The sequence below is a fragment of the Ustilago hordei genome (assembly GCF_900519145.1).
Source record: "Ustilago hordei strain Uho2 genome assembly, contig: UHO2_contig_02, whole genome shotgun sequence".
NCBI classification, from domain to species: domain Eukaryota; kingdom Fungi; phylum Basidiomycota; class Ustilaginomycetes; order Ustilaginales; family Ustilaginaceae; genus Ustilago; species Ustilago hordei.
In genome coordinates this window covers 2,090,185-2,114,462 of record NW_024545252.1, presented here as the reverse complement: position 1 = coordinate 2,114,462, position 24,278 = coordinate 2,090,185, and the positions used below count along the sequence as shown (strand labels likewise).

General features: G+C 52.9%; 9 protein-coding genes and 1 non-coding gene across 10 annotated transcripts; 4 read left to right on the top strand and 6 right to left on the bottom strand.

The window, feature by feature from the left end:
* Positions 1-478: 478 nt before the first annotated feature.
* On the top strand, positions 479-1,073 carry UHO2_01461 (uncharacterized protein; the record flags this gene model as incomplete). Its single annotated transcript, XM_041553928.1, has 2 exons — positions 479-553; positions 639-1,073. 2 exons carry the CDS (start codon positions 479-481, stop codon positions 1,071-1,073), a joined length of 510 nt encoding a protein of 169 aa, XP_041409862.1.
* A 426-nt stretch (positions 1,074-1,499) lies between these two features.
* On the bottom strand, positions 1,500-2,232 carry UHO2_01460 (uncharacterized protein; the record flags this gene model as incomplete). The annotated part of the gene is made up of 2 exons (XM_041553927.1): positions 1,500-1,704; positions 1,820-2,232. 2 exons carry the CDS (start codon positions 2,230-2,232, stop codon positions 1,500-1,502), a joined length of 618 nt encoding a protein of 205 aa, XP_041409861.1.
* A 584-nt stretch (positions 2,233-2,816) lies between these two features.
* Positions 2,817-5,183, top strand: UHO2_01459 (uncharacterized protein; the record flags this gene model as incomplete). The annotated part of the gene is made up of 1 exon (XM_041553926.1): positions 2,817-5,183. The coding sequence occupies one exon, from the start codon at positions 2,817-2,819 to the stop codon at positions 5,181-5,183; it is 2,367 nt and encodes a 788-aa protein (XP_041409860.1).
* Positions 5,184-5,339: 156 nt separating this feature from the next.
* Positions 5,340-6,849, bottom strand: UHO2_01458 (uncharacterized protein; the record flags this gene model as incomplete). The annotated part of the gene is made up of 3 exons (XM_041553925.1): positions 5,340-5,449; positions 5,532-6,756; positions 6,823-6,849. 3 exons carry the CDS (start codon positions 6,847-6,849, stop codon positions 5,340-5,342), a joined length of 1,362 nt encoding a protein of 453 aa, XP_041409859.1.
* A 913-nt stretch (positions 6,850-7,762) lies between these two features.
* UHO2_01457 (uncharacterized protein) lies at positions 7,763-9,499 on the top strand (the record flags this gene model as incomplete). The annotated part of the gene is made up of 1 exon (XM_041553924.1): positions 7,763-9,499. One exon carries the CDS (start codon positions 7,763-7,765, stop codon positions 9,497-9,499), a length of 1,737 nt encoding a protein of 578 aa, XP_041409858.1.
* A 209-nt stretch (positions 9,500-9,708) lies between these two features.
* On the bottom strand, positions 9,709-11,898 carry UHO2_01456 (uncharacterized protein; the record flags this gene model as incomplete). Its single annotated transcript, XM_041553923.1, has 1 exon — positions 9,709-11,898. The coding sequence occupies one exon, from the start codon at positions 11,896-11,898 to the stop codon at positions 9,709-9,711; it is 2,190 nt and encodes a 729-aa protein (XP_041409857.1).
* Positions 11,899-12,786: 888 nt separating this feature from the next.
* On the bottom strand, positions 12,787-13,806 carry UHO2_01455 (related to B-cell receptor-associated protein and related proteins; the record flags this gene model as incomplete). Its single annotated transcript, XM_041553922.1, has 6 exons — positions 12,787-12,887; positions 12,986-13,040; positions 13,127-13,202; positions 13,284-13,463; positions 13,560-13,657; positions 13,738-13,806. The coding sequence occupies 6 exons, from the start codon at positions 13,804-13,806 to the stop codon at positions 12,787-12,789; spliced, it is 579 nt and encodes a 192-aa protein (XP_041409856.1).
* A 1,767-nt stretch (positions 13,807-15,573) lies between these two features.
* Positions 15,574-17,757, bottom strand: UHO2_01454 (uncharacterized protein; the record flags this gene model as incomplete). Its single annotated transcript, XM_041553921.1, has 1 exon — positions 15,574-17,757. The coding sequence occupies one exon, from the start codon at positions 17,755-17,757 to the stop codon at positions 15,574-15,576; it is 2,184 nt and encodes a 727-aa protein (XP_041409855.1).
* Positions 17,758-19,238: 1,481 nt separating this feature from the next.
* Positions 19,239-19,336, top strand: tRNA-Leu(CAG). The gene has a single exon. It is a non-coding gene; the product is annotated as a tRNA-Leu (tRNA).
* Positions 19,337-20,800: 1,464 nt separating this feature from the next.
* Positions 20,801-22,258, bottom strand: UHO2_01453 (uncharacterized protein; the record flags this gene model as incomplete). Its single annotated transcript, XM_041553920.1, has 1 exon — positions 20,801-22,258. One exon carries the CDS (start codon positions 22,256-22,258, stop codon positions 20,801-20,803), a length of 1,458 nt encoding a protein of 485 aa, XP_041409854.1.
* Between the last annotated feature and the right edge of the window lie 2,020 nt (positions 22,259-24,278).

The window sequence follows — 24,278 nt, the reverse complement described above, 5'->3', positions numbered from 1 at the left end:
TGTGTTCGGATGTCAGCGGCGACTCTGATGTGAGGTTGATCCTGAAAAAAAGGCTTGAGGTGTTACAGGGATGTCGAAGAATGCTTCATGTGAAGTCGAAGGTCGCGTGCAGGAACGAGAAAAAAAAAAAAAAGAAAAAAAAGAAAAAAAAAAAGAAAAAAAAAACAGAAAAAAAAGGTGGAGCTGTCTCACAAAATAGACTTTTCCTTGATTAGTCACGATGACTCTGTGTGTGGCGGAAGGCAAGAAAGTCGGACTATGCTTATTTGAAGGCCAACGCCTTCTCACTGGGACGCAGCCAACTCCTCAGCTCACATTCCCACCCATCGTCACCATCGTCTCACATCCGCTCGCCCCACATCAAGTATCAAGCGACACGGCCTTGGACTTCAAACTAAGAAATCGACTGGAAGCTCGTTCCCAAAAGCCACGCTCACAGCAACCACTGTAACACCGGTGGCATTCGTCATATCCAACCATGTCGGTCTCCACACCAACAAAAGGGCAGATCCTCAACCTGTATCGTCGATACTTGAGGACATCGCAATCATTCGTAAGTAGCAACAGCACCTTTTCGAGTTCTTATCATGTGTCCGTAGTTCTGACATGATTCTCCACTCCTCGTTCTGGCCTGGCAGTCTTCGTACAACTTCCGCACATATTTCTTGCGCCGATCGCGAGACATGTTCCGTTCCACTCTTCTACCATCGTCACAAGCCGCCCAATCGTCACCTTTCTCTAAGCAAGGCTCGACTACTGCCAAAGTATCTCCTTCCACCCTTCTCTCGCCAGAAGACATCAACCAGCCTTTGGGCCATGGCGAATCGATCTCAGCCGCCTCGCTGACAGACGAGGAGAAGCTTTCCAAATTCTACCAGGCCGCACTCGAGGACCTGAAGGTGCTGCAGAGGTCGGCGCTCATGAACCGTATGTACGAAGGCGAGAAGCTGGTTGTTGAGAAGCCAAGATTGATAATTGGAGGTGGAGGTGCAGGACAGGAGGCATCCGTAGGCGGCGGTGGACAGCCAACATCCGGCCCACAGAGCTCGGGTGGAGCTCCTCCAAGCTCGTAGGCTTCTCAGAGAACGTTTGTAACATGCCAGTCTGTACTGCTCAATACCATCTCAACTCAGGATCCAAAATCCACTGCACTTGCGTCCGGATCGATTGTAAGTTGGCCGTTTTCACTGCGGCCAGGACGCGGTTCTACACACGCTCTTTACGAACAAGGTGCAAGGAAACACGAAGCGCAAGGAGAGCGCCTCAGTGTACGGAATGCTAGTTATTGGAAAGCCGAATCTTGACTAGAGTACAGAGGGTGAGAAGTAACGGAGCGTTTTGGGTCCGAACAGATGTGATACGAATGTCGCGAAGCAGACGCGCGGAGACATCAAGTCCACCGCGGCCATGCACATGATTGTGCGAGCCAATTGAGTTCATCCCAACGAAGGGGGAAAGTGCTTCTTTTCAAGTTGGGATAATTTTGATTGTTGCCAAGCTTAGTAGTAGCCTCGTCCGCGACCACGTCCGCGTCCTCGGAAGGGACGCCCGCGACCACGGCCTCGACCACGGCCTCGGAAGGCCATACCAGGCATGTTTGTTCGCTTTGCTGTAATCTTGATTAGACGTCCGCGGAAGAGAGACTCATTGAGAACCATGGCATTGGCCACGAGAGATGGATCCGCAAACTCGACGTATGCGTAGCTGTTTGCAAATTTGATTAACAAGGAAAATGCAGGAGTTGTCAGCAATCACTGACTCGACGTCAGCGTGTCTCTGCACCATGAAAGGGGGATGTAGATGTGTGGAAGGAACTTACCCCTTAGGGTGCCCTGTGAATTTGTCGCACAGAATCGTCACGCGGTTGATGGTGCCACAGCTCTGGAAGTGTTGCTGCAGCTCTTCCGGTGTCGCGCCGTAGTCGACATTACCGACGTAGATACTCCTTGAGTCGACCTCTTCGCGCTCCTCTTCTGTAGGATGGAGACCGGCGCCACCTGCCTCTCCCGCCGCTTGTTGGAGTTCGCGAAGCTTAGCTGCTTCCGCCTCCATCTCCGCAACTCTTTGCTTCATCGCCTCAATCTCAGCATCTTCATCCGTCATTGCTGTTCCGTCAGCACCCGAGGGGCCGTCAGCACCTGTCCCTGATGCATCAGCAGCTGTGTTCTGATGGCTCTGAAGCTCACTTGTGCTTGGCTCCGAGAGCTGGACTTCCTCCTCGTGTGTTGTCATCGTGTCGTTTCGGCACAGTCCGGCGTCAATCAGCGCTCTTTGTCTGGTGTACCGAGGCTTTTGAGGCGGAGATGTGTATACGTGAGACTGTTGTCCGTAATTGATCCTGCAACTGCGAAAAGGTCGTCGTAGTGGAAGTGGATCAGGGAAAAGGAAGAAGAAGACGACGCAGAAGAAGCCAGCTCAGTCAAGTGGAGAATAAGTGAACCAGAGTCACGAAACGCTTTGGCTAACTCCGTTTTCCGTGAAAATTGACGCAGGGCGCGCGTCACGTGATACTCACTGCAGCCATCTCGACTTGGTACATCCATCTCTTGACCCTTTTCCACCATCCAAGCATCTTGACCATCACTCGCAATCACAGCTTGCACTCCTTCACTAACAGAAATAAGCTGCTGCACGGTGCGGCTCCGACCTTCCGACTTGACTCCGACTAGCTGCGAATCCCGACACTTGACTTCAATTGCCCAACCAGATGTTGTAACGGTCCAACATCTTGCGGGGTGTTCTCCACCTATGCTATTCAGTCCCCCATCAGGAGAACAAATTTTGCTGTTTGCTGCAGTGCGAGGAAGTTGGAAGCGATGGTTACGCGGACTAGACCGACGGCGGCGGCCTACTCGGCTTCGCACATGTCAGTCGCAGTTCTGGCGCTCTTATCCTCAGCTGGCTTCTCGCGGTCTTCAGCTAGCGCCGCAGACTTGCTCTCGGAACTGATGCAGAGGTACATTCAGCTTATAGGGTCTACATGCGTGCAACACGCTAGCCATGCCGGTCGGAACATAGTCGCGCCGCAAGATCTACGCGTGGCATTGGAGCACGTCCTGGGCGGGGATCCGATTGACGAGTTGCTGGAATGGGCTGAGGACGAAGGCAAGCTGGATGTGTCTGAGCACTACGCACATAGTGCTTCAGCACAGATGAGCGGACTCAATGGGGCACATGCGGAAGCATCAAACAGCAGCTCAACATTGTCGGCGCTACAGGATCCAATGCGCGGCAAGGATCTCATCCGCGTCCTTAACAACGGACGTGTCCCGCCATCAGCTTCCGACATTGAAGAGGTACATTTCAGACCCATACCTGCCGATGAATTCGAACGGCTTGCAGCGGAGAGCATCATCCGTCATCAAATGACCAAGGAGCTTGTTTGGCCTTCCTGCCTATCACAAAACGCTTCAGGGCTTGCAGCCGAAGCCTCCACACAAGGCTCGAGCTCGTCAGGAGATCACGAGTCGCTGCTATTCTCTGATACTGAAGATGACGAGACCGATTTATCAGCACCAGAGCACGGTGCAAACGGAGATGTTGTTGAGGACAGCTCGTGGCATTCACGTAAGCGGCGACGCACTGATACACAGGACTATGTGCAACCGAGGCACTTTGGCGATGTAGTTATAGACTACGTTCCTTCTTACCTACCACTCTTCCCCGGTAGCAAGTCAGAAAGAGAGGCTGCAGCCTCAGCATCGGCATCATCATCAGCACGAAAGGACAGGCCAGAAGCAATCGCAGTGTATGCGGAGGACGTCGATACGGAGTCGCATCCCCTGGACGTCGATCCAGAGTACATCTTGGAGGAGCAACGGCGAAAAGAGCTGGCACAAAAGAAAGCAGACGAAGCAGCAGCTGCTGCTGCCGCTGCTGCAGCCGAGGCGGCCAAGAAGGAAGATGCTAACGGAAACGGCACGGAAGCAGCACCGGTCATTCAAAAGACTGCAGAAGAAAGGGCAGCCGAAGCAGAGAAGGCATTCGAAGCATTACAAGCACGAAGGATCTTGCGCGACAGCTGGAGAGAGACAGTCAATTACGACTCATCTACATTGGCGGCAACTTATGCGAAAGATGAGTTGCGTGACCTCGAGCAGAACGTCGCAGCCGTGCTCAGCGACCCCTCTGTCACGCCCATTGCGCCGCCAACATCATCATTACGCGCCTTCGCAGCAGATTACCAGGCGTTGGCGGAAGATCCGACATCGAGCGGTGCAGCAGGCATCTTCTTGACACCTTCAGGACCAGCGAACCAGGACGCAGCGGTGAAGCGAAGGAGGTTGGCACACGCCTTGGCCGATGCATCGCGGTACGCACCAAACGACAGCTTGTATGCAGCAGTGCCAGCTCGACCATCCGTCATCCCCTTCAACCCAAGGCCAAGCTGGCTTGTCTCAACTCTACCGCCGCCCACGCTTTACGAGGACAACGTCGAGGTGGCCAATGCTCTCTCTGCACCAGTACTTACGCCCGTCCGACCGCAGGGCAGACCCGCAGCACTCATTCCGCCTTCAGGAGCCCTCGTGCCGACACTTGGCCACCGTCACCCATCGCATCTCACTATCGGAGCCCGTCTCGTTGCAAGTGCCGACCTTCTCAAGCGTGTCTCACGCTTCGACGACCCTATTGCCATCTTGGACGACAAGCACGCCGAACGCTTCTTCCACGGCCTTCCTGCTTCGCGAGACCTCCTAGGTGGCTCCGGCTCGAGCAGCGATCTTTCGTCCAACATTTCTTCTACACGTAGTAGCGGTGGTGGAGGGTCTGGTAGCGGCAACTCTACCTTGCGACCCGCCCTTGAAATGCTCGTGTTGCAGATGCGCGAGAAAGAGGCAGAGATCTTACCGGAAGAAGATAAGGAAGAGTTGCAACGAAGACAACAAGAGTTGCAGTTGCAGCTGCAAGCCGCGCTTGCTTCAGAGAGTGCGGGCAAGGATTCGGCTGCCTTGTCTTCGGGTCTCATCGCAGACAGCTATGCCAGTAGGATCCGGAATGGCAACATCACCATGGTTCATACATGGGATTGGACACCAAGAGACCCTTATGATAGCGTGTTGCCAGGTAAACGGATACGCGCGCCTGGCAGGAGAGGTGTAGGTCCGATAGCGCTGGAAAAACGGACTAGGACAGAGAGCGCAACCTCTGACCTTGGAGAAGGCGGGCTCAACGGAGCCGTGTGAGGTCGAGGCTGTACTTGATGACTCATCAAAAGCGAAAGATCCCTTCGAGGAACCGTATTTTGTATTATCAGCATTGAATATTTAAGCTCATTCACAAAGGCATCGTACCTCGGCGCGATACAGGCAGAGTGGTATGGACTGTCGTCATTTGCGAGTTCACGTTGAGTGCTTGACTGACAGGTTCCTCGTGACAGGCCAAGAGCGGTTGCAGAAACCTCTGAGATTCCAACTCGAGATCTTCTCCTGTTCCACGCCTGAAGCAGTCACTGTACGATCGGGGATGAAATGTGGTCAAATCAGCCAGGGTTGACGAATCCGCCGCCGCACTGAGGAGATGATCATACTCACCACATCTAGCAACAATGGCCCACCTCAGCTCCGCTGACGGCACAGACAGGTCGGCTTGCCACAGAGACCAAGCCCAGCTCCATCTTGTTGATGCGACGCCACTGTGGGCTAAGTCTTGCGGTTGCGGATGACAAATTTTCGCTTGCTGCCAGCTGACGTTGGCAGGCAAAGACTTGAGCAGCTCCTCCGAAGATGTGTCATCGCTGGACTCGGGAACGATGGCAACCCAGACTTGGGACGCTGGCGAACCATCTTGGCCGACAGCGTAGCCTTTGATCGAGATGGTACCGTTGCTGTTGAGGTCGAAAGTGTCGCCGTCGTCTGAAGGCTGTGTGACAGAGCAACTTGCTTCGAGTCGCTGTAGCCGCTTCCCTTTTCGCAGCTCTTCCTTTCTGAACTCTTCGTCTTTCGATGCTTTCTCAGCGTATGTCTGCTCAGAGACCTTGTACGGGACTAGCAGCTTGTAGTCCTGACGCATCGGCGGAGAGTCGTTCTCTTTTGTGCTGATTCGGAGCCCGTTGAGCCACTTGACCCATCTCGCACCGACATGACCCGGAATGACCGCTCGTAGTGGCGCTCCATGCTTCGATGCCAAGGGTTGCTTGTTGTACTGATACGCTAACAGACAACCCTGATTTGGGTGCATCGCTGCGGGGAGCGGGATCGAAGCAGCGAAGTATTCTGTCCGTGTCGGATCGTCGGATTCAGAGCTCTCTTGTGCGCTCAACAGATGGAGGTGGAGATGTCTTGCCCATTCTGCTGCATCTGTGAGCATTGCTGCTTCTGAGGGCTCCAGTTCTGAGAGTTTGTCGCGAGGATGGTGAATGTACGGGTCAGGTACGCCGGCTGTGAGTAGGACGGAGCGGAGTGATGCGCCTCCCCAGACGACATTCGCGATCACAGCGTTGCCCCATTGGATTCCTTCAGCTGGCTGGTGCGATGATGCGAGCTCTGAACGTCGATTGCCTGCACATTCAAGCGTTGCAGTGACCTCAACCAACTCGTGCTTCCTCTGAAGCTCCTCGAGAGTTGTGCTTGATTGATTTAGCTTTATCGTCTGGAGCTGCTCATCATCTTCTAAGGAGATCGAGACAGTCCAGCCGGAGGCGCTTGCGGAAGGTGCATCAGCGCTGATAACCGAGTCGTGATTGCGATTGAAGATGAGCTCGTTCGGGGTGATGAACGAGCTGGCCAAGTCTTTCGAGTATGGCTCCGTGTTCAGAGGCTGTCAGGGGAGTCAACACATCAGCTTCGATACCTCTGGACCACACCGAGAGAGAGTAGGACTTACACTTTCTTGTCGCACGACCTGCGACATAGTGTTTCAATATATGGCCCGTGTTACGATGCGTCAAGTTTCAGTTTCACCACTAAGGAGGATCAATGCTGTCGTAGAACAGGCATATCATACCACTTCTCATACACAGGCTGCATCATGACAGCTGCGGGGTGTGGAGGCTGACTAAAGATATGTAATTCGGAGGGGCGCAGGAGGTAGCTACGACGGTCTAACATGCGAAGCTTGTCACGACCTCCCCTTCCCAAGACAGCTTCTTCAGGTTGTAAAGGCAACTGACCGACGAGACAACGGCCAAGTGGCAAGCGTAGGCAGTGTACGCATACAGCAGTGTGAGCGCACGCTTATCTAAGGATTGTTCTCGTGCGATACGTACTCTTCCCGTTTTCCCGCGCGTCAGTTTGAGTTCGAATTCTTCCAAAAATAAAGAGCCCAACTCAAGGCAGCATTGAAAGGCAGCTCGCTGCGACGCTGTACATGTTGAGCTGAAAGTCAGACCACAAATGGCTGGGCGTTGGCACCACCACACTGACACGCTGCTGTGTCTAAACCTGCGGCGTCCTTAAAAGTGGATCAGCGCGTCTCACAGCTGTACCAACCTGAGCACAGGACATGGCCGAGCACTAATTTCAGCGCACACATCTTCTTGAGCTCAAGCAGTCACGCGTAACCAACCTCTGCCTGCGCTTCTTTCTTATTGTCCACCATCCCCTACACACTCTACCTACAACAATATCGTAGCGACCACCAGTACCTGCTGCGACCATTAGAGCAAGCATATCAGCATAACGTGACCAGGCCAGTAGGATTGGCCGCTACAACCTAACTGGTCCATACAATTGACTGTTCAACCCTTCGATCCGTGTCAACAATCCACAACCACAGGAAGACTCAACGTTCTTTCGACCTCACCAATCCAGCCGCATATATCACCATGCCGTCGATCACATCCAACCCTAAGCCCGACATTGTCGTGGTCGGAGCCGGCATTGTCGGTTCCGCTCTCGCTTATTCTCTTGGCAAGTCGGGTCGCAAAGTCGCCCTTCTTGAACGTGACTTTGATGAGCCTGACCGCATCGTCGGCGAGCTGCTTCAGCCAGGAGGTGTTCGCGCTCTCGACAAGCTGGGCATTGTCGACACTCTTGAAAACATCGACGCCGTTCCCGTCGAAGGCTACCACGTCTTCTACGGTACTCGCTCCGTCCCCATTCCATACCCACAGGAGAAGTCCGATGAGGCTGCACGTGGTGTTATCAGCAAGTCTGGTAAAGTTGAAGGCCGCAGCTTTCACCACGGCATGTTCGTCCAGTCACTACGCAACAAAGCTCTCAACCAGCCAAACGTGACACCATACGAAGCAACCGTCAGAGACTTGATTAAGGACAAAGTTGGAAAGGTTGTCGGCGTCAGTGCCACGTGGAAGAGGACACCCGAGGGCCAGCCAGGGGCTTTCGAGCTTCGTGCTCCACTCACCATTGTTGCTGACGGCTGCTTCTCCAAGTTCCGCCGCACCCACGGCAGCTCAATTCAGCCTACGGTCCGATCCAATTTTGTCGGTCTCGAACTCGAGGACGCACCCTTGCCTGCACCTCATCACGGCCACGTCGTGCTCTCCAAGTGCGGACCCGTGCTTCTGTACCAGATTGGCACCCATTCAACACGTATCCTCATCGACGTTGCTGGCGAGAAGCTGCCCTCAGTCGCCAAGGGTGATTTGCAGAAGCACATCAGCGAGAACGTCATCCCTCAACTTCCCGAGCAGCTTCGCAAATGTGTCGCCAAAGAGATGGCTAAAGGCCAGCGTTTGCGCAGCATGCCCAACTCTTTCCTCCCACCAAGTATGCAGGGTCAGTCAGAACAGGCCCGCGGTGTCATTGTCGTCGGCGACGCAATGAACATGCGTCATCCCCTTACAGGCGGAGGAATGACCGTTGGTCTGTGGGACGCCGTCCACCTCACAAAAGCACTCGGTGGCTCTGATTGGGCTCCGCTTTCAGGCGACAAGCCGTCTCGCCAACCTCTCGACCTCTCCAACTGGTCTTCTCTCAGCCCAGCACTCCGTTCGTGGCACTGGAACCGCAAAGGCCTCTCCTCTGTCATCAACATCCTCGCACAGGCACTTTACAGTCTGTTCGGCGCGGAAGATGCCAATATCGAAGTCCTCCGAGAAGGGTGCTTCAAGTATTTCGAGATGGGTGGAGAGTGCGTCAATGGTCCCGTATCGCTACTATCGGGTCTTGCGCCTCGGCCTATGCTCCTCGTCGGACACTTCTTCGCAGTCGCACTCTACAGTATCTGGGTTTTGTTTGCTCACCCTCGCTTCTACGAAGCTGAGAACAAGACCAGAAAGCCATCGTTGTTGGAGTATCCCGGCTTGGTTTGGAGGAGCATCATGGTCTTCTACACTGCTTGTGTGGTATTGTTGCCAGTAGTGTTCACCGAGATGAAGAGCAATGTGCCTCGTTTGAAGCCAGTTTCGGGTAGCAGCGGAGCGATCAAGGGTTCAAAGGGCTCGCATGGCGGCTTTGTCACAGACAACTTTGGCTTGGTCAGTGCTTCTGTCTTGCTCATCGGAACCATTATGCTCTGGGGCAACACTCGAGATCCAGGCACAGCAAGGAATTTATCCAACTGGCTCGTGTTCCCTAAGGTCGCCACTCAGCCATTGTGATCCGAACATTGTCCTTTCGAAGCTTCTTGCTCTCATATACCCATCTAGATTTTATCAACTCTTGCATATCACCTATCACTTTGGCTTTAATCATGATAATCAACGAACATTCAGCATCGAATTGACAGTCTGAAGTGAAGTTTGATTGCTGTCCATGCTGAGCTTCATCTTTGTATTGCAGTGGCGAAGTAGGGTCCACCAAGAGCACATCACGGGTTCACACGAGACATCTTCTTGTCGTGGCCCCTCTGTCGAGCCTTGTTGCCTGCCTTCTCCTTCTGTTTGGCTGACCTGTCTGTACCGCTATTGCCTGTGCCTCGACCTCGAGTTGCGTTCTTGGTCTGGTGACCATCACCGCCTCCTCCGCCTCGATGCGAGCCACCACCTCTTCGACCGCCTCTCCCACCACCGAGAATCCGACCACCTCGTCCACGGTCTGGACCGAATCTTCTCGCCGTACTGTTCTGAGCATCGTCATGCGCGTCACTTGTATTGCGGGAGTGATCACGCGAGGTCAACTGCTCGTCAATCTCGGACTGCGATGCAGCTGCCAGCAAACGATCCTTCTTTGGATTGCGATCCAGCATGACAGCCCAGGTCTCGATCAGATCGTCGCTCCAGCCCGTCTGATCTTTCAGTTGCTTCCTTTGCTCGCTTCGCCTTGTAGAAGCATCTGTAGAGAAAGAACCTGACCCAAATTGAATATAGTGCTTTAACAACATTCGCTCGCGTGCACGAGCTGCTGCATCTTCTCCTCCATCACCGCCTTGGTGCTCGTCATCATCATCGTCATCATAAGCACCCGCACGGCGAGGCGCAGATCCTCGTTCACGGCCATCGTAGTCCAGATCCAGCTCATCTTCGACACCGACGGTACGTTGTGCCTCGGCAAACGGATTCCATTCTTCCTCAGCCTCGTCATCGTCAGGTGCTTCAGCGCGGGCGAGAATGGCAGCCTTGAGCTCGGGTGCAAGCTCGTCGACCTTACCACTTCTCGCGAGCTTAGGCTGCACAATGGAGGATGGGTCAAAGCCGAACCCGCCAAAGACGTTTGCTCGGGACTTGACCAGGGATGGGGCTGCTGCAGGAGGCTGTGGTCGCGCATCGCTTCCAGAGACTCGATCCGAACTGAAGAAAGAAGATGCTTCTGAAGATACTGGAAACGCTGAATCAGTTTCGCCCTCATCGCCTTCCAGAAGCCTCTGAATGACCATCTCCGCATTCTGTCCTTCAAATGAAGGTCGCGTTAGGATGATGCGCAGACGGTCAACGCCATAGTGCGGAAGAATGGAATTGACCGATGCCAGCACTTCCTCCGATACCGTCGATACGCTTGTGGATGCTTGTTGCCGGGGCTTGGCGGTCTGTGCTGGAGTCTGAGAAGCGACGAAGCGCTGCAAAGCATCCCAGGCAGCGCCAGTGAACTTGGGTACTATGGTGGCAAGGGTGTCGATTGATGAGACCGTCTCGTCAGCCTTGCCTTTTCCTTTCGCTGAGACACCGTTTGACAGCAGCTCGGAGCGCAGCGATGGCCACAAGTCAGAAGTCGCCGCAAGATCAAGCAATGCTGTAGAGTTGAGCAGGACAGAGAAGCCTCCCTTTCTGAGTAATTTTTCTGTATTGGCCAGGGAATTTCGTAATGCAGCGACGAAAGCAGTAGAGCCTTTGAGCTGTTCGAGCAGAATTGAGAGTAGTTGAAGCAGGTCCACACGGCAGGTCAGCCAATGCAATTGCCAGCTATTGTCATCCAACTGAGACAGATCTGGCTCGATTGTGTTGCCAGCAGCATCGCCTGCGAGGGTCTTGGCTACTTGCGGCAGCATCTTGTCGTAAAGCTGGAAGCATGTCTGAGCCCAATCTCCCAAGAGATCGGTCTGGTTCTTGAGCAGTCGTGACGGACAGGCGGAGAGGAAGGCAGATGAGAGTCGTGCAAGGGTGCGGATGTTGGCCGAAACATCGTTGACATCCTGTTGGTCTGCGTTGGTGAGGGTGCCTTTGATCAATGTAGAGAGGCCGTCGAGAATCTCTTTCACGCTTGTGGCATCGAGGAGACGTTCGAGGACAGCAATAGCTGTGCCCCTCTCCTCTGGAGGTGTTGTAGCAGCGAGGTCGATCAGGGATCCTTGTGTAGGAACAAACTTCCTAGCGAGCGACGGATCTCCTCTCTTAATGAGTCGAGCAAGGATCTCGACGTGGTTTCGTGTGAGGTTGACGTCCGAGACTGTGGGCAGCGGGCTCGATGCCGCTTGCCTTGCGAGTGAGTTGAGGGAGGAGGCGAAGACTCGGGTGACCTCGGGCTTTTGCAGAGTGAAGCGAACCAGGTCGGCCGTCGACAGCCTGGACAGTGAACGGACGAGCTCGTGGCCTGCTTCGGTGTGCTGCGGAGCTTCGAGCGTCATCGCGCTGATTTATCTTGCCACGTGGCTGGTTGGGTCCATGTGCTAGAGACCGGGCAATGGAGGCGATCGTAACGGCTTTTTGAAGTGTTTGCAGTCCGAATGGATGCTTGTTGATGCTCGGGAAGAAGCTTATGTTGCGAAAAAGCTGAGTTGCCTCCACGATTTCTTCTCAGCCGAAATGTAGCTTTGTGGAGGTTATCGCCGATCCCGTGTCGCGACGGAACAGGATCTCGGAGCAGGATGTAAGACGGAGACATGTTCTTGAAGAGACAAGCTCTGTGTCCTGTCGCTCTAAGATGAACAACAGTGGGCAAGCTGGAGGAAAGTCCAGGCTCAGCAGTCTCAGATCCGTTGTGAGTGAGCAACAGCTGCTGACAAGTGTGAACACAGAATCTCCAATCTTCATTTGGCCTTCTGGCATCGTCAATGTAGCAGACAATCCCGGCCACGATCGTTTCACTGGGCCGCTGTGGCCTCCAATCACTTTATTCGCGGCTCAGCATTGGCCAAGTGGCCAAGTGATGCTGCTTGCATCTTCGGCAGACCGGCTCAATTTCCCCAGAGCCGTAACAGCGCCTCAACCTTTTCATTGGGGCGTCGCTGATGCGGAGTCAAGTTCCGTCGTGAAATGCAGAAGAACGGCGGGAGACCGAGTCAAGGACTTGATGAGAATGAGCGTTTCAAATAGTATCGTCCAGTCTGAAGACCTTTTTTGTATTCATAGAAAGCTGCTCGTGGTACGAAAGGTGATTTCAACTGCACGAGTGTTGGGTGCAAGTAAGGAGAGCCATGTCCGCAACAACTTTGGCAGATAGGTTTACCCTCGTGGCAGGATGGAAGCAATTTTAAGAAGTTGAAAGGGTAAAGAAGATGCTAAGGCTGGGTGGCTCAGTCCTTCTTCGTCGAGACGCTGCCCGTGGCCTTGGCGAGCTCGTCGCTGAGGCGATTGTACTCCTGCTGCTGCTGCTTAGTCTGCTTCTTGAGCGTGTCTGTTTGTGGGGAGGAACCGATTTTAGTGAGGCAAGAGAGAGCGAATCAGTGTCAGCATCCACGCAGGGTGACAGCTCAACAAGTGCTGCCCACTTACCAATCTCAGTAAGGTACTTCTTCTCAATGTCAGCATCGCTCCCGCTGGTCTTAGCCTATGATAAGCAAAGAAGTGAGATGATGCATGTCAGTTGCTGCGCATTGGATTGAATGTGATCGGTTCTGCCTTGGTTCCACTTACTCCCTTCTTGAGGGCAACGAGCTCCTCCTGAGTGTTGATGAGGTCAAGGATAAGCGAGTAGGTTCGCGAGAGGATCCTATTCATCGAGCGAGAAGGAAAGGCAACGTCAGCTTTAGGTCTCGAGTCGCTTCACAATGGTCAGGGAGAGAGCACTTACAAGCTGAGGAAGAGAGTGAAGCCGGTCAAGTACATGTTGCGCTGCGAGTAGAACTTTCGTGCGGCGTAGTTGGTCTCGGTTCGAACATCCTGTACGCCTCGGTTGTCACGAGCGGTCTCGCCTTCGCTCATCACCTTGACCATGCGCTGAACGGCATCGACGAAGAGGACAGCGACGAAGCTACGGGAACGAGAAGAGGAAGTAATCAGACATCAACTTTGGAGTCAGTACAACGTCACACACACACATATTGCGGGTAGAAAGGCTAGCACTCACATGAACGTGATCTTGAGACCGTACTGGATCTTGGCAACGACAGGGTTGGTAGCCAGGAAGTGGAAGAGCTTGCGTCTCCAGGTGAAGGGCAGAGGAACCTGTATAGCAAATCGAAGGCGAACAGCAAGTCAGTACATCTTGCATTCTGAATCTATGGGGCTCAACAACGGCAACTTACGATGAGGACCATGAACATGGACATCTCAAAGCACAAGAGTGCAAACACGATACTGTAGTAGAGCGTCATCTTGAAGAACTTGGGCTTCTTGATAGAGACAATGTTGGATGGGCGTGTGGTGGCAGGAAGCTTTGTTACAGACGTGTTCGGATGGAGTGTCTGTCTGGCGTGGTTGTGAGGCCTGTGGCTTCCGTCAAGCTTTACTCACGCTTGCCTGTCGTCAAGGCTATATTCAGCAACGACTGACACGCTTGGGCCACAAAATTCTTCCACAACGGAACAACCTGCAAAATGACGCGAACGAGCATGGCTCAACGTCTCGCGATGCTTTTCGAGCCACGGCTTCTTCTAGGACCATCGCTCCGGTCATACTGCCTTGCCTATCCACATTTGTCCATATCCCACACGCATTCGGACCACTTACATCAAACTGAACTCCAACTACTTGCAATGGATCAAGAAGCCACACATTCAGGAGGTCTTGCTCTTCACAAAGTCGTTGAACTGTGCAGAGTAGTCCTCGTGCCATCGTGAGAGAGCTGGGCGATCCTGAATGACATCGTTGACGTTCCACTCCATCCGGGCCAGGTCCACCTCACGTGGAGTCTCATTATCCGGGCAGAGAATGTAGAACGAGCCGGCCTTGATGCGTTCGACCATGAATTCCACCGTCTGCTCCGGGGTCCAAGCACCATCCGCCTTGAGCTTGCCGTCGTTAGCACCTGTCAGCCCAGTGTACACCCAGCCTGGAATCAGAAGCTTGGCATCGACCTTGCTCGACTTATCCTCACGCAGCTCGTGCGCGAGCGACTCTGTGAAGACCTTGACCGCTGCCTTGGAGATGTTGTAGGCCGGACCTGTGCCAGGCGGGGTGGTGATACCCTGCTTGGAGCCTGTGTTAATGACCAATGCTTCTTGTCCATGTTTCTTCAGATCTGGTAGAAATACTTGACACCTGCGAAATGTTGGGAGAAGACATCGAAACGTGGTCCGCATGTCAGCTCTTACGCATGCTAGTTCTGTTCTTAGCACCGCCTCAGCACAATACTTACACATTGACCACACCGTAGAAATTGGTGCTAAGGATTCGTTCCCATCCCTCGGATGTGGACGCCTTGGTAGGGCCTCCTACGCCTGCGTTGGCCATGAGCACGGTTAGCTTGGCATCGCCAAATTTTTCGAGGACGGTCTTTCGAAAGAAGGACACGCCTGTCTGGTCTGAAACGTCGAGTAGACCTGCGTACGACTCGCCCTTGTCGCCGAGAGCCACGCTCGCTACTTGCAAGCTCGATTCGCTGCGGTCGCCAATAGCGACCTTCATGCCCTAAGAGAGGTAGTACTTTGCTGCTGCCAGACCAATACCGCTGGCACCGCCGCTGATGACAGCGAGGTTGCCAGCCTTAATTGCAGCGTGGGCGGACATGAGGTTTCGTGTGCAAGATTGTTGTTGTCTTTCCCAGCGTCGGAAGGGCGAGCGGGGCTTGAAACTTGCGTCGTGAAAGATGGGTGTAAGGAAGCTAGGGTATGTAGACTTTTCGAAGGTGCTCTTCCCTCTTGTATCTGGCTGAACCACCTGCTTCTTCGTTTCAATGAATGCCTCTTTGCCGCTGTGCTGCGCTATTTTCGTTGGGCTTCTTAGCACGATTCGGCTGACCATCCTCAGCGCTGTTTGCGCGCCTCACTGCTCATTTCTACAATGCAGTGCCAGTCACCCAAATCATGCGCTCTAGCGTCGCTGTTTTTCTTGCGTGGTAGCAAAGTTGTCCATGACAATAAAACTAAAGAGCGAAGAGCAAAGTGTACAACTAAGAAAACGAAAGATCAAGCAACACTACGCTAGGACATGTACGGCAAGCCACCCTCATCATCCGACAAATCACTATAAACATTCGAAACGACCTTCTTCCTTTCATTCAACAACTGCGTTTCCAATGTCCTAAATCTCGCAGCTGACTCCTTGGGGTCGACATATCTAGGTCCGCTACCCGTTGAAGTGAACGAAGTAGGTGTAGCAGCATTTGCACGTTCGTCTCGGTTGGCGTTGAGAGCAACGTTGAGTTGGGCTACTTCTTCGTTTGAGTATAGGCGTGAGGCGTGGGAATATGGGTCGAAGAGGGAGGTAGTGATTGGGGCTGGTGGGGGGATGCGCATTGTGGAAAGGATTTGCTCTTCGATGTGAGGAGGGTTTGAGAAGGGGTTATTGGTTGGGATGGTGCCTGTCAGATCGCGGGAACGATGAGCTCCGTAGTTAGAGGATGGGGAGAGGGGGAGGCCTGCGATTGCTGCCATTGAGTCGCGCGATGCTGGGTGTTGGCGAGACTGGGAGGAGGAGGGGGATTGTTGTGGTTGTGAGTTGTATTGCTGCTGCTCTTGGCTGAAGGAAGGCAGAGGAGTTTCCTTGGACGGAGGAGTGATTACGTTCGCAGGATTGCGGAATGGATCACGCTGCATCGAACTGCCAGAGTCCGAACGATCCCTGTTGCAATTTTGCTTCATCCCCATAGCACCAACGCCAGCTCCTACACCTGCTCCTACACCTGCGCCAAAGTTGCTACTCGAGCCGCTGTTACTGGGCATCATCGCTTTATTCATCGACATAGGTGGCGGGAAGAGAGCATCATCAGGAACGACCGAATGCACGCTCGGTGCAAGATTGAGACCAGTAACACCACCAGCGCTGCCACCCATCGAGTCCCTTCCCCTGTGCAAGCTGACTGAACTGGAATGGCCTACAGAGCTACCTGCTTCGTTCATACGGTTGACAATGACCCTTCGATCCTCGGTGACCTGCGCCATGTCTTGGTTGTCGGAAAGTCGGACGGATCTCGACGACCATCTCCATGGCGAAGATCGTCCGGTGACAAACGGAGAGATACCGCCCTGTTGATCGGTGGACGCGCCAAAGCGGCCACCATTAGGCGCTCCACCGCTGAAACCGACTCGATCAGCAAAACGACCTGAACCGAACCCGCCAAAAAAGCCACGCTTCTCGACGCTTGGGTAGACACCGTACTCGTCTGGTCCCCTTGTGTTGCGCTGTTTGCGGTAGAACCAGATGATCAATCCAGTGACTAAGACTGCAGCGAACACACCACCCACCGCGCCACCAATGAGGCCATTGGAAGGGCCTGGCCCTGATGTGGCGGCATCTACTTTTGCTGCAGATGTCGATGTAGAAGTTGCTTTGGCATTGGTACCCGTCGCCGTTGATGGCACGCGGGATGTTGCCATTCGTGATGGTGCTGACCCCGCAGTTACTGCTGCAACTGGCGCCGCAGTACTTGACGCAGCTGGAAGCCCTGCAACAGCCTCTCGTTGAGTAACACCGATGCACGAGGTCGACCTTGCATCCCCGACGGTGTACGCTTGACCACCAACACCACCTGTCCCTGACGTCCCCGCGTCAAAGGAAGCAATAGCAAATTTGGTACCCCGAGCATAGTTGACCATCCAATCTACACTGCTATGTTTCTGATCTGCGATGCGAAGTCGAGTGGGCACATCGTTCTCAGGAAGGATCAAGAGATCGACCGGCATCTTGAGACCGAGATTGCCACGATCCTCTTGTACTGTGATTCGCCAATCTTGGCATTGTCGTGGTGCAAATGACGGTGGGTACCAGATAAAGTCGAGGTGTTCTGGTGGTGCTGAGCAAGATCCGGCCTTGGTGAGTCTGGAGAAGGCTGAAGTGCCGCTGACTCTACCAGTGCTATCGGAAACTGCGACGATGACCTGAGAGACGGGTGTTGTGTAGCCTGGGATGTGCCAGTCCCAGTGCCATGATTTGCTGGACATGTAGTTGGATGGTAGTGAGACGGAGAGAGGAACATGACCGAGCGGTGCTACTGTGACGGTCCATGGTGCCGTGCCGACTGATGTGTCCCATGTGACTTTCATGGGCTGACATGTTGTAAGGTTGTCAGAGAGGGTGACTTGGAGAGGTGCGGCCTGGGCACACGTCGATCCAAGCGTGAAAAGGAAGCTGATTAGAGCAGCTTTGGGAATGTGGAGGCCGATCATGATGTTGAGCAACTATGAGAATGTTGGAAGACGGAGCACAAGGAGCGATAGTTGTGGGAGCCAGATACTGCTGTGACCGAAGAGCGATGCTGAGAGGTAAGGATCGTTGCTAAAGAGGTGTATAGATTATAGGCGGAGAGGGCGGCGAAACCGGCGAAGATATTGGGGTCGAGGATGATGCCAATCAAAGGGGAACGACCAGCGACGAAGACGAATGATATCAGCGCATGACCTTGCGCTTTGAGGAGGACCGGGATGGTGAGGGAAGGATGCCAAGGAAAGGGAAGATGGAGAACCTGAGGGAACAGCGGACAGGCCCTGTAGTTCTGCAAAGACTTTTGGCAGGCGAGCAGCGCAGCTTCAGGAGAGCTTCACACATAGGTAGAGTGAGCAGTGAGGCGGCTCTGGTTCCTTTTCTCACTCGGCTCATCCTTGGCCTCACAGAATCACAGAATCACGAATGCAATGCACGCCAAGCGTCAAAAGATCGGCAGAGTGGACTTGCGTTGCCAACTGCCGTAGATGGCGTATAATTTGTTGGTGGTGTCATTGCCGAGCCCAACTTTGCAGAATTGACTGCGTTGAACAGGCACGAGTGCCTGCGTGTATCGCTTACGCCTTTCTACAGATCCCTCTGTGTGAAGCCAAGGTTCGGGATGGAATGCTTCTCTTCGGCTTCTGGCTTTGCAACCGAGGAGAGAAGTGACTTTGGCTTCATCGACCTGCGAAACTTCTGACAGCACCTTGTTCTCGCTAAGCGCTTCTGTTCTGGTGTGTCTCAGTGTTTCGCAACAGAAAAAATGTACGCTCAGGACGCGAACAGACAAAGAGGAGCGCGTCTAGTTCCGGGGCCAGAGCTTTTGAAAGAGACACTCGTCCAGAGCCTTGTTCGCTTCCTTTGCTCTTCACGCAATGGTTATTGTCGCGTGCATGCACGTCTGCAGATCCTTTCTGTTCTCCTGTGTCTGTACGAGCTTACTTGCTGGCATCTTGGTCCGCCAGAGCTCGCGGTTCCAGTCACTTGACTCTTTTTATGAGCAGCATCTTTGTTCAAGCACAGTCACCACTTCCACTCCTGAGTGCCCGTACAGATGAGACTGCAGCAGGCACTCCTTCTACGCAAGACTTCTCTGAAGAAACGATGCAATTCTCTGCACGCCTGCTCGCTCATAGGTGCTACAGTAAGCCTGCCGAATCCAGCATAAGCAAAAAGGGAGGCTGCTCGCTGCGTTTTCGTGTGTCAACCTCAGCCGTTGTTCTAACAGCCTATGCATGCCAGGCCACCAACACGCCTCTCCAGTCCCGCATCGTTCGACCACGACCTTCTGCTTCTTCTATGGCACGTCGAATCATTTGTCCAGCAAACTTGTGTCGTTGCTGCAATGATGTCTAGAGGTACACCACATCTTTAATTGCTTTGAAAAGATAGGATTCAGGCAAAGAGAATACAATAGCAAAACTTTTAAAGCACTGATGCTGTAGGCAAGATGGCCGAGTGGTTAAGGCGCAACGTTCAGGTTTCGTGCTGAAATTTTCTTTCCGTTGTCTTCGGGCGTGGGTTCGAATCCCACTCTTGTCACCATTCTTGAATTTTTGGCGATTTTTTTGGCCACCACGAACGCGGAATTCTGAGGGAAACAGCCTCTTCAAATTTCGAACAAGAATCGGTTGAAAAATTGAGTCGTTTAGGTCCCGATACTGGTGATCAGGGAGAGTCTAAGTACAATGTCACTGCTAAAAGACAGAACAAAATATACTCAATTGACTAAGGGAATGTGGCGAGAGCCTAATGCTCTCTGTGTGATATATATACATGTGTGTGGCACAGCCCGAAGGTGGGAGTGCTCCTTCTTAATGATCTAGCCTGACAACAAGCAGGACTTGGTTGTACCCGATCCTTAACTAGATCGGTTGTCCCCGATCTCTGATCTCATCATTCTTGCGTCACCTCTCTGCTTCGTCACTGGATCGTAATCTTCCGCAGAATCATCATCAGACAATGGCCGAGTAATGATGTTTAAACCCTTTTGAGATTATGGTTCTTGACGCCTGTCAAGCTCTGCCATCTGCAACATTGTGAACCCCTTACACACCAACCCTTCTGGCCTAATATAATCAACCCGCCAACACTCAGCGCAGGCCAACACAACATTTATGGGGCTCCAACACCCCCTTTTCGCCACACACTTCCCATTTTGACATTCTCATCCAAGACCTACCAAACATGCCCAAATCTCGACCAAATTCGATCTTTCTTTCGGCTACTCACGACATTAGAGCAACGTTGAGGAGCCCTTGCTTCTTGCAGGGGCAAAATAAACACCAGTATGCACCCTTTGACCGAGCCAAAGGCCTTTCAATCGCTCCTACGCCAGTCCCTAATTGCGACAAGCGAGCGCAGGGGCCATCCTCACCAAAGGAACACGCGCATGTCCTCAAGCCCACTAGTTTTGTGCCTCATTTCATCCGAGACACTGCCGTTAGCCGTCTGAACACTGTCACACCCCTCTTCACCTGGTGGCCGCCGCCAGCACCTTCACTCCAGCAACAACTGGGGCATCTTTTTATGAAAGGTTCAAGTATCTCTCTTTCCTTCCCTCCTTTTTTTTTCCTCTCCTTGACTAGCGGTCTGCTGCTCTTGGATGGAGTTTGGACGGCATTGTTTCCGACTTTCTCACCCACTTGACCCGGGAATCACCTCTTCTAGAGGTCTCGATGCTGGAAGAGCAACATTTGCTAAGTGGTTTGGTCCTAGCCTAAGGTCCTTTTTTGGTTTCCTGTGTGTATTATTTCACTTTCCTCAATTTTGCAATGATAGCAAGGCCAATTTCGGACTGATATAAATAATAATAATAATAAATAATTCAAATCTTTTTCTCTTTTTTCGTTCTTTCAAGTAGTATGAAGCACCTTGTCTCATCGTATCCCAGTTTCTGATCTTCCTTAGTCACAAAGCAACAGTCAAGAAGGGGTCGAAATACCATCGAGAAGCGAATAAGGCTCAGGTTTACATGTGGAAGCGAATTGCACGCGTTCTGGTTATCTATACTACATGATTGCGAGTGAAGCGAGAAGCAACGGGAAGTTCAACGTCATTGACTGTTCTTGTAGCCTGATGGTAAGCCGGGAGCGGTGGAACCGGTGGAGCAGTAGCCTCATCGTCAATGTATTCGATCACAATGTCTGTATCGGGATTTGGGATGCCACGTTCGCGTGCAGGCGGCGCCCTCCTCCTCGCCGCGAGTGCAGACGCAGTCCCGGCACTGAGCCGATGACGAGCTGTGTTGACCAAAGCAAGACTCCTTCGCTTGACGTTCTTCATTTTGGCTGCTTTGACACTTTGCCCTGTGCTCTGAGCAGGAGGTGGATAGCTTCTCTCTGCGCTGTCAGCGGAAGAGGCTGCAGCAGCGTTGGCAGCTGCACGTCGTCGTTTGGCCCTTTCGCGAGCGCGCGCTGCTTCTTGCGATGTGTATCCTCCGATACGGACGGTACTACTGGCCACGCTTGCAGCACTGCATGACTGCTCGCTGGTCCCACTGTCGCGCCGATTGCCGTTGACATGTCGCATCTCCCACGAGCCAACATTGTGTTGTGAGAGTGTCGTGTCTGGGTCGCGCTCGTGCACTACACCCGCCGATGCGTTCCAAACAAAGTCTCGGGTGAGGGAAGATTGATCTGCTTGAAGGATTGACATGTCTACTGCAATGCTCGAAGTCTTTCTGCGATGGTCCGCTCGACGTGCTCTATCGGCAAGGACTTGTTTGTGCGAATCTGTCTCGAGCGAAGGGAAAGTTTCGTTGATAGATATGGGATGTTTGCGGCTCTCGGTGGCATCACCTTTGCGCTTGAATAGTTTCTTGAGGACCATTGGTGGTTTCGCGGTGCTAGTGGTGGCACCGTAGTCTTTCTCCCTGCCAAAGGTGCGGTATATGTGTTCCTGTCCTTGCCCCTTAACGAATTGCTTGCGTTTTTGCGAGAACAGACTGCGTCCGTCTTTGAGCGGATGCGAATGAAAAGCAAGACCAAGGCAAAGATAGCACATTCCAACGACGAACAGCACCCAGCTGACTACGAGGGGAAACTCGTCGAGGTAGTGGCTCAGAATAGAAGTGGCGATAACGACGTGTACACATCCAAGTGCTGCAAGACCTCGTGTACGACTCAGAACGGGGAACCAGGTCTGTGATGCTTGCTCGAGCCGGACGATACTGAAGAAGCTACATTCGGCGAGAAAGAGTGTCACAACCCCCACGATGAGTAACATGCGATGAAGTTCGACCCAGAAGATGCCCCACGTCTGCATGGGGATGGAGGTTCCGGGAACATAGGCGCAGTCTTCTGCTTCGGCTTCGTCCATGATGGCATCATTGTGATAGTCGCGAACGTCTTCGACGAGGCCCATGATAAGGGTGGTGAAGACGAGGATGATCACGATAAGCGAGACGAGTCGGAGGGTGTTAAGGCCGAGGAAGGTGATCTTTGCAGCGTTGGTTGTAGTCATCATGGGTGGGAGAGAGGTACGATGAAGAGGGAGGGAACTAGGCCGCTTCGGACGTCAATGGTGAAGAAAGTCGTGGTGTCAGAGGCTGAGTGCGAAATTGTGACAGTCTTCTTTATACCGTCCAGAAATCGCTGCGCTCGCCGTGCCCTCTTTCTGACTCAAAGGAGCTGACGACGCAGTTCTGTACCGGCTAACATGAAAGGTTGGACCATGTCGAACAAAGGGATTTGGCTGGATTCTGCAGTCCCTTTGTTCAGAACGTCGCGTTTAGGATCGCGTCGACATTGGCGATGCCGTTAAAGGACAGGTCAAACCGATCCTTTGTTCGACTGACTTGCGAGCACGAGCATTGTTGCTCACTTGTCGGATCACATAGCTTTGAGCTTGTCTGCGACACCTTACGGCTTGACTTCATTTGGCAATCCATTGCAACGAGCTGTCAAAGGACAACAAAGGGACCAACCCCACATTGCGATCAAAGGGAGAGGCAAAGTGAAAGTTGTTGACCGATCATCGGGAGTGAAGCGCTTCATCGGACGATCCCATCTTTCGCATTCACGCTTTGAGGTTCGCGTCCAGAGGAGCAGCTGTCCATTTCAGTGGAGAATTTTCCTTGTCTGCATCAAGTGATCAGTCCTGAAGGCGTGCGCGTCTGGGCTGGACTCAACAATCGAATTCTAAGCTCAACAGCACTTGCTTGGAATCAATCATGGATTGCAGGCTGGGACTGTGATGGATGCAGTCCGCCGGATCAGTGTTTGAGAACGCTGATCGGCCTCGGCAGCAAAGAAACCGTTTCAAACCTGCAGGAGCAGAGGAAAGCAGCCTATCGCGTCCTCGCTCGACGAACTCACAGACGTGTGTCACACCGAACTGATGCGAAAAGCGTTAAGAAGGGTTCTACCGACGCGACGAAAAGCATAATCAACGCTGACACTTCTTGGTGGTTTTGCTCAGTTTTGCTGGTAGATCATCAGCTACCTTCTTGCAACGCGAGAAGACCCGAGCCGTAGGCGAACACGAGAACTTCTGCTTGCTCGACAATGGGCATACCTAACCACTTCTTCCTGAGTCAGGCCACGATCGGTTCGAAAGCAACCTCGCTTGGGCTTTTGGCAATGTTGAAAGCCTCAACGGGGCGCAGCCACACATTGGCTACGATACCTGTACAGTAGATGAAAGCACACGGGAATGGTCTCACACTTTCTGATATGAAGTGGGATGCCATCAGCAGGGGAATGCCAAGATAGCATGGGATCTGACACGAGAGCAGGCTCGCGTGAGAACGAACTTCGAGGCGGGCCAGTGAGCGAATGGATGTTAGGACGGGAGAGCGTGATGCTGGTCGATTTGTATGGGATTTTTGATGCCCTCTTTTTTCGCTAGACTTAGAGCTGTCGTGATTTCAGGTTCAGAGTCGAGAGCATCGTTGGTGCAACCTAGTTACGCTGGCGTAGTTTCGCTTACTCTGGACTTTGCATGACACTCATTGCTTGACAGCTCATCACCATGTTGTACCAAAATTGCTTTGATGCAAGCGCCATTACGATCACACGTGGACAGCAAGAGTACAGTAGTGGAAGGCCATGCTGACGATTTTGTTGCTTAAGCACACGGTCCAGCTTGGCTCTCCGCGGAATGAGGTTGATATCGACAAAATGCGAGGGAGTGGGTGTGAGTACTAGGGAGACACACACATTACGAAGCCCCATTTAACGTGAGAAAAGGAAAAAGAAAAAGAAAAAATAAAAAATAATAAAATAATAAAAAAATAATAATTATGGAAACAACTCCACGGAACTGTCTTCCGGAGAGCACGTTACCGTCGTCGTGACAGATCGGACTTTTGATTCCGCAGCTCTCGTTGCCCCTTCTAAGTAAGCAACCTGGACTCAGATCAGGTGGAACCGAAACCATGTCATCCTTGCTCACTCCGTCGTATCGACTGTGCGTGAAACAAGGTTGCTACTTGACATAGGAATCCTGTCCGGAATGTCCTAGCAGAAGAGGACACTAATCG